Here is a 13,846-nt window from a genome sequence, read left to right on the forward strand (position 1 = left end):
TATTTGCTGGGAAGAGCAGTGAGTTCTCTGAGTTTGCAGGCATTTGAAATAGGATTCAGGTTATCTATGCGCAGTTCAGAAATAAGTTCTCTGAGTGGTCGTAGAATGGGAGAGCTGTGGGGAGTCGGTGAGAAAAATGTGCAGAGAGAGCCTGAAAAACTAGACGTGCCCTTTGCCGAGTGCGGTGGCTCTCGGCGGCTCGGGTCGGCCTTCTGGCTCTGCCCCTCGGCAGCTGGGCCTGGAGACCTCCCTCCCCAAGCTCCGCATCCTCACCTCAGCGTGGAGACGGGAACAGAGCATCACTGGCTGAGCTGCCTGTGCTCAGAGAGGTGGCCTTCCTTTGGAGAGCGTAAACACCTGCGTGCTGATGCCAGGCCCGTCTTCTCCAACTACGTCCCTTCTGTCACCCTTTCCACCATCAGCCAGGGCCCTTTTCCCTGGAACCCAAAGGGTCCTGAGGCTGGAAGGTCCCCTGCAGGGATGCAGGATGCTGCCTTGGAAGAGGCTAGAGCCCCGAGTTGGAGATGCCCCAGATGCCTCCTGTAGCTCAAGGCTAAGGTCCCCTCTGCCAGCTCTCTGCGAGGCCCTCAACCCACTGCACAGGAGCTGAGGGACCGGCCCAGCAGGAGACTATGTGCCCTGTACACTGCCCTGGAGCCGCCTTCAAGGGGAGCTGTGCGCCCCCCTGTGAGGTGCACTGCACTCCTGGGTTCACTCTTGTTCTCTCTCTCCACCCACGTTCCTCCTCCAACCCCAGGGCCTCCTGACATCCTCACCTGTGGGCCAGTGCTCCAGACCAGAGGCAGCAGGCCAGCACCTGCTTCCCTTACAGGGTTGAGTCTGTTTAAATCGGTTGGCAGGCATCTGAGGTGGACCTACTGTGTGCCTGGCTGGGCCCCTGTGGGGATACCAGAAGAGAAGGTAGCAGTCGAGGAGCTTACATTTTACTTGGGGTCATGGATGAGCCATGGGATTCTCTTATCTCACTCGAGGTTCATGGGATTCATTTATGTCATTCCATGTTGTTTTTAATTAGTTCTCATTGCTCAGCAGTCGTCCAGTATGTGGACCTGCCACGATTTGTTTGTGTGATCAACGGTTGGTGGGCATCTGTGTGGCTTCCTGTGGGGAGCCGCTCTGTCCCCTGTGCTGCATACTGTCGGTGGGTCTCTGCACCCATCTCGGTTGTATTTGTACCTGGGCGCAGCCCTGGGTCACAAGGCATGTGCACATTCGACTCTGCGGAGGTAGAGGTTTGCCTTCGAAGAGCGAGGGGATGGATTGCAGCCTGTGGGGCTACCAAGGGAAGGGTGGTGTTGCCATTGCAGGCTGGGAGGCCAGAGAAGCCCTATTGTAGAAGCTGGATCCGGGAAAAAGCATCTTTGTCTGGGGGCTGGCTCACGCAGGAAATATCCGAGGGTGAAGACTGGAGCCCTTAGACTTGGAGAAATTCAGTTGCTGCCATAGCCTTGGCCAGTGGGGGCTTCTCAGTGCCTCCTGACTTCAGGGAGTGGGGATGTCACTCCCCATGACACAGACCCGCCAGTGTGCCTGGATCTGCAGAGCCCTCACCTGGGCAGAGGCCGCAGCCGTCGGGCTGGCGGTAGCGTTGGCAGCTGGCCCACGTGGGGGCTTTGAGGAGAGAGCATGGGCCTGGGCAGCAGAGACCCGAACTGTTTCTGTACCTGACAGCACAGCTCTGCCAAACACCACCAAAGAGAGGGCCCAGGCCTGGGGGGAGGCTAGGGGTGCACCGCAGGGTCCTCCTAGCTGCCCAGGATGACCAACCGAGGGGGTCAGGGAGGGCCTCTGCAGCCCCCTCTGGGATTGGGCCTTGGAGAGGCCTTCCGCCCACTTGTGCTCAGTGTCCTGGCCAAGCAAATAATGCCACCCCTTTCGTCCCCATCTCTTCCAGAACGGCAGCAAAGATAACTCTCTGGACATGCTGGGGACAGACATCTGGGCTGCCAACACCTTTGATTCCTTCAGGTAAGCCCCTCTTCTTCTGTGTGGCGTGTGGCCCTGGCTGGGGCCCAGCTTCCTTGTCCTGATGTCCTGCGGGAGTTTGGGGGAGCTGAGTAAAGGTTGGGAGTTCCCTGATCAGGAATGGAGAGAAGCCAGAGGAGCATAGGGTAACTTAAAGGGTGAGACTGCAGAGGAAGGAGGTCAGAGAAGAGAGAAGGAGACAGCAGGAGGAATAGGAGGGGAGCATATCTAAGGGGAAAAGAAAGAGAAGACGGAGAGAGAAGAGGGTGGAGACAGAAGCTGCCAGTCCAACACATGGAAAAGGAAAGGAAGCAGAGGGGGAACTGGGAGGAGCAAAGAGGACAGGCTGGGGAATCTCAGGCAGCCTGGGTTAGCTCCAGGACAGGTAGCTGTGGCTACAGACCCCACCCCTGTCACCTGAGGTCATAGCTAATGGGAGCCCACTGGCTTCAGGGAAGTCTGCAGGAAGGAGGGAGTGTCAGTGGCTCAGACTCTAGAAGGTTCCTGATGGACAAGGTTGGAAGATCAGGTATTGGCCAGGGTTCCTCAGGATGCGGGGACAGTGTCCCTGAAGGGATTGCTAATGGGCTCCTGCATGGTGTCCACCCCTCTGGGAATGTTGGCCTCAGGTAGCTGGCGGGGCCTTTTCGCTCCAATCCTCGAACTCCAGACACACCCCTGGCTCGGGGTCAGGCTCACTCAGCACCGTGGGTCCGACCCTGTGGGACCTGGTGCCCCCTGCTTCTCCCTCCCTCCTGGGCTCGCCTCCCTCCTGGTCTTCAGAGCTGCCTTGTCACCATTTAGAGGCTCTAGTGACAGATTTCTGGCCTCCTTTCTCTCTCCAGGCTTTCTCAAATGTAGGTGTGAAACAGACTCTCAAGTGTTTGGGCGCGGGGGTGGGGAGAATGCTGTATCCTTCATATCGGGCTTACGCTTGGGTTTTGTATGCGTGTGTTGCTGTACAGTAGGGTCGAGGAGAGGTGAGGGCTCCTAGGCAGTCCCCATAGCTGACAACTCAGGCTGCATTCTGAGTGAGGGGCCCCTACCCAACCTTGCCCTCCGATGGCTGGTGCCCTCTGCTTCCTGCCCTCCTGTGCCTGGGGTGGCTGGGCCCCATCATAACTGGGCCTGCCTCACATTTCTTGCCCTCCCTCGCCCTCTAGTGGTGCCACCTGGGACCTGCAGCCCGAAAAGCTGGACTTCTCCCAGTTCCACCGGAAGCTCAGACACACACCCAAGCAACACCTGCCACACATCGACCGTGAAGGGTAAGGGGCAGCTGGCCCTGGGTGGCGGGGGGCTTTTACATTGGGGTAGGGTGGAGTGAAGAACAGCTGTGGCTGTATCAGAGCTGAGAGGGGGCCTTTCCCTGGACAGGAAGGGGTTCCTGCTGCACTAGGGACACACAGATGACTCATTGCCTCAGACCTGCAGACTCACTGGCCTCCCTCCTGAACCCCCCCACCCTTCACTGCCAAGGCCCCTCCAGCCACGCTGCCTGCGTGCCCTACTGACCCTTACCAATAGGCTGGTGCAGTGGGTCCCACACTTGATCAGAGCCACCCGGGGGCTTGTTAAAACACAGATCCCCAGGTCTACCCCAGGGTCTCTGACTCGTGAGGTCTGGGGTAGGGCCTGAGAGCGTGCATTTCTAACAGATTCCTAGGGACGCTGGTGCTGTTGTCCTTGGGGCCCCTGTCTGAGGACCACAGGTCTATACTGGCTGATCTTACACTAGGTTGTCTCACCCTCTGGTCATTTTGTGCATCAGCGCTGCCTTCCCCTTTTAAAGAACCCTGTCCTCTTGGGTTTTTATGGGGGTTTCATTACATAGTCATGATTGATCAAATCACTGGCCATTGGCCAGGAGAGGGTCCCCTAGTTCAGAGGACCCCTGTCCCCTCTAGAGCTCGAGGAGCCAGCCACACCCCCTCACCAGCTGCAGGCCAGGCCCACCTACTCACGGGAGCCTCTAAGATTTGCTGACAGTTGCTGGGGCCTCCCACTGGCACCTGGTTCTGGTCAAATTCTGTCTCATCCTGGTTCCAGGGGAGTCCAGGTGCAGCTTCCTGTGGCCACCTTGTGGCTGGGCCAGGAACTGTGTCACCTTCAGAGTCCTGCTGCACTGGGGACAGACTTCACAGAGGGATGCCCAGCCACTGCAGCAGGGTACCACTTTGTTGCCAAGGCTTCCCGCAGCCCGCGTATCCACGGAGGGACAGGCACTGGGAAAAAGCTGTCGCCTTGGAAACTCTGCTGGCAGCAGTGACTCAGCTTGTCTCTATCACCCTTCTGCCCTCCGAGCCTGCAGTCCTCCAAGGGGCTCCGAGCCCCGGATAGGGAGGGTCCAGGACCCAGGAGGACACAGCCCACCCTGCACACCATCCACCACCAACCCCTGGGGCTGCTGAGGTGTGAATGAGAGGCCATGCCTGTGGGGTGCCAGGCTGGTGCCAGTTGGAGCCAGGGGTGTGTTATACACACATGTGACTTAGGAGAGACAATGTCAGCCCTTCTAGTCAGCCAGGAGTCCCCAAGTCCCCCTGTCCTCGCTGCCATGCACGTACGAAACAGAGATGAGTACAAGCAGTCGGGGACTTCACAGGCCAGCCTGGCTCTTCCGGGCAGATTTGTTAGTAGAAGGTGGTTGGATGTTTCCAGGCCTTTCTTCACCTCATCTGCAGCCCAGCACATCACGAGGCCGGGGTGGAGGCGGAAAGAGCAGGAACTCTCCTCTTTTCCCTCCTTACACCCCTCCCGCCACAGCTCCACCTGCCAGACCCCAAGCTGTCCATCCAGCCCTGGCCCTCCAGGGTCATCTTGCCCCTTTAAACCCACCCCTGGCACCCCACCCTCTCCCCACTCCAGCCATGAATGCCAACATCCCTGCTGGCAGCCTGCTTGCGCTTAGCTGCAGGCCTTTGCCCTCCCTGCTGCCCTCTGCCTGGGGCATTGTCCCTGGCTCTCTGCTCTGACAGCTCATAACCCATCCCCCCACACTTCCCCTTGCCCAGACTGTTCAAGACGCCACTCTCCTGGGTTCCTGTTGTGCCCTCTCTTACCCCTGACCCAACGCCGCTGTGATGCAGAGGGCCCCGCCTACACAGTGTTGATGCAGGGGCCCGCCCCAGCCAGAGCCCACACTAAAGCACTTGGGAAGTATGGGCGTAGGGCACATCCCCTGCTCCCAAGCCTTTGCTCATTTTTGCAGCCAGCTGGTCTCCCTGGGGTTCCAGGGCGGCTCTGTCCAAAAGACTTTCAGAACACTTTTCTCATGCTGCCCCCTACTGGTCCTCAGTTGTACTGCCCTGTCGGATGAGAGAGGGCCTGTTTGCTAAGAGCTATTGGCTGCCTGGGGGCAGGAACCAGTTGGATGTGTTTTCCATGACTCCAAGGGAGGTTGCCAGGGCCCAAAACACAAGACACAGTTAGCACACATGGAAAAATAAACTAATTACTCTGAAGTTTGAAAGTAGCTTTAGCTCTGCAGCTAGAAAATGCTGCCACCAAGCTCCCAGGAAACCCCTGCCATTCCCGAATCAGTAGTAATAATGTAACAATAGTAGTAACTAATATTGTGCACAGGTCCTGGGCCAGTTCCATTCTAAGTGTTTGCCTCGTATTATTGAAAACCCACCACAAGCTAGGAAGGTAGGGGCTATTACTCTCTTCACTTGGACAGATGCAGAAACTACTGCTGGTAAAAATGAGTCACTGCATGAGGCCCTGGAATCTAGCTCCTAATCAGTCACTGTATGCGGCTCCTCCCCAATAACAATAACAGCAGCAATAGTAGTAGAAGTAGAGGCAGTCCTGGTAATAGCAATGTATCTACTTTATTTTATCATATTGTTATTTTTCTATCACCTATATCTACCATGATAATATATTTACTGTTAAAAATGGTATATTGAATGTGAGTGTGTGTGTGTGTGTGTGCCTGGAAAGGTTCTAAGCACTTCGATACATTAATTCAATCTTCCATTCTCCTGATCATGTTAGGCACTATTAATTATCCCAATTTTTCAAATGAGGAAACAGGTACAAAGAGGTTAAGTGACTCACGCAGAGTCACCCAGCTAAGGGATGCAGCTGGGGCTCCGACCCCACTAGTCTGGTGCCGAAGTCTGCACCTTAAATACTCAGGGGATGTGGACCTTGGCAGTGACTCAGGCCGGTGTCTCTGGCCTGGAGGCTCACCGGCCCACAGAAGGCGTGAAGACAAAGTGTTGCTGGACTGGCCCAAGGTCAGGTCAAGGCAGAAGGAAGCCCCCTCGGGGGCCCACGTGACCCTGAGGAAGTTGCTTGGTCCCTTTTCATTCATTTTCTCTTTGGTGTAATGGGCCTTGCAGAGCCGTGGCAGGTTTGGGGGGAATCAGCAAAGAGCTTGTGTCTTTGCCTGGAAGGTCCAGGGAAACTCTGGTACTTTGCACCACCGCCTGCAGGCCGGTCTCATCGTTCCCACCTGCAGGTGCCCTTTGCCCCTGACAATGGCCGGTGCTGCCAGCGGGGGGCAGAGGACAGCAGCTCCAGGTCTCAGGTCACTTCCTCCTGGCAGGATGGGGGACAGGCTGATTCTGCGGGCCTTGAGGGAGGGCAGGACTGTGTGTCACCTGACTGTCCCTGCCCGTCCTGCTTGCCGGGCCAGGACAGGGCCCGTGGATGTTCCTCCCTTTCAGCGTCTTTACGTCTTTTCTGACCCAGGTGTGGAAAAGGAAAGCTGGAAGACGGGGATGGGATCAACCTGAATGACATCGAGAAGGTCCTCCCAGCCTGGCAGGTAGGCACAGGGGCAGAGTCTCCACACATACCTCTCCCCTCAGGTCCCTATCCTCAGGCTGCATAGGGCCTGAGCACTCCCGCTGACCCCTAGCCCCAACAAGGCGTAACTGGATGTGCTGCCCTGGTACAGGGGAGGAGTGGCTGCCTCATGGTCCAGAGTGTCCCACCATGATTTGTGCACAGAGGGCCTCGGTGGCCCCCAGACTTGATGCCTATAGTAGATCTCCAGGAAGCCCCAGCTTCTCTCTCACTGGGAGTCACACGTGGGGCACATGTCGCAGTGAACGGTCCTAGGTGGGAGTGCCTCATTCAGAGCTCAGATGCTGACCCGCAGGTTCCTGTCCATCCCCTGCTCCAGCCAAAGCCAAGGACGCTCTATCCTGGTGACCCCTCTGGTCGTATTTCCACAGCATGCAATGCATCTCGGGGTGAGGGGGTCATGCAGTGCTATCTCTCAGGGGGCCCCATCAATGGGGCTGCTGGGGCTTAGGCCCCTAGAGCTGCCAAGGACCTGGGGCAGCAGGGCAGACAGCAGGTGGCCACAGGTTTCCCAGCATGGTTCTCCGCCCGTGAAAGCATTTAGGGCTGATGCTGTTGATGGTGACTGCCCCCAAGGTCTGCTTCCTTGTAATGGCAGCTGAAGACCAGGTGAGCTGGGGTAGGTGAGAGCCAGCAACCAGATTTTGGCATCTGCACACCATCAGCAGCTTTAGGTAAGCCGAGGCTAGCGAGCACTGCTCCCCAAGAGCACTGACCCAGGTGTGGGAAGCTGGTGGTTTTGAGCGTGGTGACATGGTTTTGGGGGGACATCAGTCATGGTTCCAGGCTGAAAGCAAGGAATACAGCAAGGCAGAAGCTAAAACCCACACAACTGGGCTTAGAATGGGGTTTAGGGGCCCCACCTGCATTTTTGGCATCTCTGCTGTGAACTGTGTGGGGAGTGGCAGGGGGGTGGCTGGCCCACCGTGTTGACAGTAATGCGGACATTCCAGCCTCCATCATTTGTAATCCTGCCCGCAGTGCGGCCGCAGGGTCAGGTGCACCTGGTGCAGAGGCCCTGCAGACAATCGGCTGCACTGTAATCTGCTCCCACTAGAGGGCACCAGCGCACCGCTCTGGAGGCTCCACAGTCTGTTGTTTGCATTGGAAGTCCCTTGGCCCCAGCAGCCTTAGCGCTCAACATGTAAATTGTCCCAAAAATGGCCCAAGACAACGCTCAGGCCCTTCCTCCCCAGAAAAAGAAAGAGGATGAGGCAGTAAAAGAGGCAACCACACAAAGGTGTAGGGAAGCACCTGTTTGGCCAGAAGGCCTGATACTCCTCCCAGGAGTACTCCACACATACTCCTGACCCCTGGGAACACGCAGCAGCTCCCAGCAGGGCACACCTTTTAAGCTTCTATCAACTTCACAGACAAGGAGGGTGCTTGCCCACCGAGTGAGGGGTGCTGGTGGCGTTCCCCACGGCAGCGTGGGACCTTGGGAGTTATGAGGTGCTGGCTTCTGCCCGTGGAAGGAGGGCCCTGGGATTAGGGAGATGGAGCTCCCTAATCCCAGCCAGTTTATGCTCAACCAAGTTCAATGTGAAGGCAAGGAAATCAACTCCGGATAGTTTCTGGCCTCCCCTTGCCTCACCTCTGGCCACGGTACCCCCCGGGCTCCTTCCCCCTGAGACTGGTAACTTGAGGGGGCTCCATGGGTTACCAGAGCACAGGGGACCCCCAAGGTTTCAGGGCTGTGCGGGAATAGTGCTTCCCTCTTCCACACCACCCCGGGTGCCTCTGTGTCTTGCCCAAACTTTCTGAAAGGACATATTTTGATCATTTTTCTTTGAATTCTCTGCCAGACAAACATTATGTCTTCTGTTTGGGGGGGGGGGTTGTTTGTTTGTTTGTTTGTTGGTCCGACTGCGTAATCCAGCCTATTTCCCTCTTTGCCTTCCTGTTGGGAAATTTTGAGACTAAACTCTGTGTCTCAGTGAACTCTGAGCCTACTCTGACCTGGTCAGGTGCATGGTGCTGATCCCTGGTGACGGACCTGGTTACCTGTACATGATGTGCCAAGGGCCCCGTAGGGAGGCTGCGCGGCCCACACAACGAGCAGCAACACACCCGAGTCGAGTGGGGTTTCTGGGCCCGATGAGGCACCCAAGGCACTCTCTGTGGCGGGTCCCAGAAGACTCAAGGGAGGTAAAGTGCCATTTCTGACCTCACGAGAGTGTGTCTAAGGCTCTCTCTTCACACAGGACCCAGAGAGAGGACAGGAGACTAGTTAATGGAGGAGACGGTGAGACTTGGGTTAAGCACCCGGTTGCCCTGCTCGGGCCCCAAGTAACCACGGGATGAGAACCACCCCCCACACGCATGCATGCCCACGCAGACGCATGCCCGAGGAATCTGAGGGACAAATGAGCTTTCAGAATGAAAAGCACCGCGGGCAGGGAATGATCTGGCTTTCCGACTCCAATGAGTGCTGGGCGGGATAAAAATGGTGGCAGACGCGGGAGCAGCCTCATTTCTCCAGCAGGTGGCGCCATTGCGGTTTGGAAACCAGGTTAGTGGGAAGGGGCCGCCCTGCACTGGATGGAAGCTGCTGTATGCAGCCCAGTTCCCAGACCTCCAGATGGGAAGGAGTGACTTTATTGTTCCCTAGAGCTATGCCAGCTCTGTTGCCAAGTCTTCTGGAAACTTCCAGGATATGCTAACTCCCAGGCATAAGGAGTATTAACATATCCAAGCCAAGGAACAAAGTCATGTGAAAACCAAGCTCCACCTCTCTCCTGGGCCCTCTCCTTTCCCCAAAGTACTGCTTCACGTCACTTCTTGGTCCCACCACAGGTACAGTCTGACTCCGTTCACTGGGTCCACCAGTGCTGACTGAGCAGCTGTCTGTGGCCCAGGCACTGTTAGCCGTGACGGATGGAGTTAAAATGCAGGACCCACTGCCTCTCCAGTGGACCAGGCGGGGAATCCCCCGAGGTCCCCTCGGAGCACCATTGTGCCGCACCAGTTACAGCCTGCACACGCCCGTGCTCCAGGGACTGCACCAGCCTCCTTCTCTGGCCTTGCTTCACCGCACATCGTCCCTGCCGTTCCTGATCGCTTTTCACAGGGGAGGTTGGCACTAGTCCAATGTCACCTTCTCCGAAAGGCCTTTCTCTTTGCCCTTGAATCGTACATGTGCTTTATTTATTTGGGGGCCTGCATCCTCCCACTGGAATGTAAGCTCCACGGGGTACATACGGTGGGGGGGGGCATTAAATATGGGGTGACTGAGTGAGCCCTGGCCTGCTCCTGTCTCAGAAGGACTCAGCCCCAGTACCCAGGTCCACAGCCTGTGCCTCCTTCTCGGGTTCCCACGAACCCCATCTGGGCTTCGCGTCCGCACACCCTCTCTGGATTCACATAACCACCCTGCGAAGTGCAGCTACTACTGTCAGCGTTATTTTTGCCTAGGAGGGAACCGAGATCAAACACCTCGTCCCGAACCCCACGGCTTATCAGCGGGGGAGCGGGGATTGGCATTCAGGCAGCCTCAGTCCTTTGTTGAAGGGGTGACGAGGAGGAGGAAGAGGCGCTGGGAAACTGTGTTCTCATTCTAGGCGGCTGGTCACGTACAGCAAGCAAGGGGTGAGTGTCATTTCCTTCATAAGCAGGAACAAGAACATGGATATCTTTTTTTTCTTTTGAAGGCACTAAAAATGGAAAAAGAGGAGAGAGAGACTGAGAGGGAGAGTCCCCTACTGACACCCTTGAAAGAGGAAGAAAAATGGTTTTTCCTTCCCATTCTTTTTTTTTTTTTTTTTAATCGGAAAGGTTTCCAATGGCTTCTCTCTCATCCCTGTGACCCAAGACACTGCCTCAATGATCAAGGAGGCGTGCTTACCTAGGACAGCCCCTCTGCCTCTCGGCCACCCCACCCCTCGGGCTTCCGCCCTCAGGACAAAAATAGGCCCCCACACACAAAGGAGACCAGTTCTCCAATCCCCGCTTCCTGTCTGAGGCCGCCAGGTAGCAAGGCCCATTGGGAACAGGCGGCGTGCTCCGTGAAGCGAGCCCATCTGTGTTTTTGTCACTTACAAATCTTTTTACAGGACATTATTATTATTTGGGGGGTGTGAAGGCTTTGTTGGTGACAAGTAGGAAAGTCCCTAGGCAACAGGCCGTGACAACTGGGTTGTCACAGGGCCCAGGACGGGGGGAGAGGGGATGGTGGCGGGCAGATTGCAGGGAGCAAGTGCATTCTGGCTCTCCGTCCGCAGAACACCCTCCTTTCTTCTGGGACTGGTTCAATTATCCAGAACACGGCTAAGGCCTTACACAGGGGTTGGCAAACCTTGGCCCACAAACCAAGTCCAGCCCCCCAGCCTGTTCCCGCAGACACAGTGGCAGTGGCATGCACCCATGCCTGTCCATCCCTCTCCTCACTATCTGTGGCTGAGTTTGTGCTCTGGCCCTGGCCCTTTACAGAAAAAGTTTGGGGCACGCTGATCTGGAATACAAACAGAAAAATGCCCTGGGGGTTAAAATGGGTGGCAGAAGTCCTGGAGTTTATTCACTGACGTCATCCGAGAGCCCCAGAGTTCCGCATACAGGACTTGGTGCAGCTCATTGTAATCACTGTCTTTGAGCTTCCATATCTTAAACGGACTGTACACCCATTTGACTTACATCACAAGGCTGTGCTAAGGGTTGTCATGTAAACCAGGGCCCATAGTGACAGCTGTTTGTAAACCAAAACCACTGTACCAACATGGTGTGGTCTGGTGACACCTGGAAGTAAGCACAGAGCTCGTGAGCTGGCCACATAGAGCACGTGCTTAGGAGCCATCCAGCAGGTCCCTTCTGTCGGGTACTGGGGGAGTGGGGTGGTAGAGGGGTGGGGATTCTGTTATTTCCCCAGGCCTGCTGCCGCTGTAGACCTGAGGCTGGGAGAAGGCAGGCCTGCCTCCCCAGCTGTGTTTGGTACCTCATTTGGCCTGCCATCTCTCACACCTGTGTGTCCTTACCTCTTCCCCCCGTTTTCCTGGTCCTGTTCAAATTTTACCTCCTCTGAGAGACTGTCCTGGATAAATCTGACCACCTCAGTACTCAGGGATAGGGTGGACATTTGGAGGACTTGTTTCTAGACCAGTTTTGAGGTCCTCCACTTGTTTCCCGCCTCTCCTGCATTTGTGCCTCCTGGAGGGGGAGGACCTGGAAGCGGGCCCTGGGGGGCGGACAGGGCGGGTCTGTAGAGAGAAAAGGAAGGCACTTAGGACGGCAGGAGTGAGCAAGTAGTGGTTCCGAAGAAAAGGAGGCTGTAGAGAATGGGGAGTCCGGGAATCCTGAGGGGACATTTCTATAAACAGAGAGGGCGGTTGACCAAATAGGAACCCAACCAAATGTTCTTGAGCTGAGAAAGGATTTAAGCAGCCAAGGGGTAGGACCCATGCAGTCCCTCTGCCCTGCTGCTGCTGGGACCCCCAGGGAATTCCTAGGATGTCCACATCTTCCCACAGTGGCCAGGAAAAGAAGTTCTGTCACTGTGTTAGGGACAGGCCAGCATCCCTTAAACACACGACTTGCCCCCGGACAGATTATTGTTCTGTGCCCTGCCTTGGGCCAGACCATACCCAGAATCCTTTGCTCTGTGCCAGAGAGCTGGCTCAGGCAGGCAGGACAGGGCACTCGGGGGAGAGGGGGGCAACAGGCGCAGGTGAGGCCAGACTGAAGTCTGTGCCCGTCTCGGCCTCGGCTGAGCAGAGGTCACCTCACAGAGAAGAAGAGCTGCCCTCCTGGCCATGCTCGGGAGTGCCTTGGACTCAGGGCTGGGAGGTCGGCAGAGGTGCCAGGCCCACAGCACTGTGCACAGGCTCTCAACCGGCCTGTGGGACCTTGTCTACGGACGTCAGAGGCAGGTTGGCCCTCCGGACCCCCAGTGAGTCAGCAGCTCCTGCCAGGAGAGACCCGGAGCCCACCGTCCATTTCTGGAGAAGTTCCCAGAGTTGGTTGAACACCCGGCCCTGGCTAACTTGAGCTGGGCCCAGTTAAACAAGGTTGCATCCTGGTCCAGCACCTTTCCTGCTTTGTCCTCAGTCAGTGGAAGGAGCAGCTGAGCGGGGGGGAAGAGGAAGGTGTTGCTAAGGGTGTGAAGCATCCATTATTCCTTTATTAGCCAGCATGCCATTTCTGGTCGCGTTCTCCTTCCTGGCGGCAGTGAGGTTGGGGGCGGAGAAGCCGGTTATTTTCGTTTACCCCAGCTTCTCTCACTGGGAACAGCCGGCCACGGCAGAGGGGGCGGGGGGCGGACAGGGCTACGTGCTCTCCAGCAGGCGTTTGTGAATGGGCCCCGGCTCCCGGGCCTCGCCAGGCGCGCTGACTCTCACTGGCTGGACACCGTTGTTTCTGGCACTGCAGTGGCCAGGCAGGAGGAAGCTTTCTTCTGGCCCAAGAACAATACCGGGGTCAGCCCGGGGACCTCCCTCCTACACCCTCTTCCTTCCATTGTGAGCCGCCACACAATCCCAGGTCGCTGGGCTCTGCACAGCCAGGGGGCCGGGGGATGGGCCCAGGAGAGGTTATCCATGCGTGTGACACCTCCAGGTCTGCCTTGACTTCCCAGGCTGGGCCAGGGTTCTGGAGGCAGCAGCTGGATGGACAGACCCAGCATGTATGAGTAACCACAGGGTCCCTTTGCTTTGCAAGGGACGGCCAGCAGGGTGAGGCCACTGGCTGGATGACACTACTCCCTCCCCTGCCCCCACTGAATTATGTAGCGCATCAGGGCTGGGAAAGACCTACTCAGACCTTCTGCCCATCACCCCATTACACAGACGAGGAAACTGAGACCCAGAAAGGTAAAGGTTTTACCAAACTTTTTATTGCCATGCTTAAAAATTCTTTATTAATAGTTTTCGAGGCCCATGGGACATCCCAGACTTTTCCTTTTCCGCTGGTGCCAGGCTTCTCTCCTGGGACTCCCCAACTTGGGCTCCAGCCTTGTGACTCATTAACAGGCCCTCGATCCAGCAGCACTGGTCCCACTTCATTTGCCTGCCAGCCACACACCTGTTCTTCCAAGACTGTCTGATGGGCACCT

The 13,846-nt window shown here is 56.6% G+C and overlaps 1 protein-coding gene across 3 annotated transcripts in view; it reads left to right on the forward strand.

Moving 5' to 3' along the window:
* CTIF (cap binding complex dependent translation initiation factor) overlaps positions 1-13,846 on the forward strand; it is a 248,131-nt gene that overhangs the window by 84,376 nt on the left and 149,909 nt on the right. For all 3 annotated transcript variants that reach the window (XM_053912424.2, XM_024580202.4, XM_045187688.3), the window contains exons 4-6: positions 1,916-1,989; positions 3,150-3,254; positions 6,691-6,766. In XM_053912424.2, the coding sequence (XP_053768399.1) occupies positions 1,916-1,989; positions 3,150-3,254; positions 6,691-6,766 (255 nt within the window). The remainder of the gene's footprint in view (positions 1-1,915; positions 1,990-3,149; positions 3,255-6,690; positions 6,767-13,846) is intronic.

Source organism: Desmodus rotundus, chromosome 10 (genome assembly GCF_022682495.2).
Source record: "Desmodus rotundus isolate HL8 chromosome 10, HLdesRot8A.1, whole genome shotgun sequence".
Taxonomy (NCBI): domain Eukaryota; kingdom Metazoa; phylum Chordata; class Mammalia; order Chiroptera; family Phyllostomidae; genus Desmodus; species Desmodus rotundus.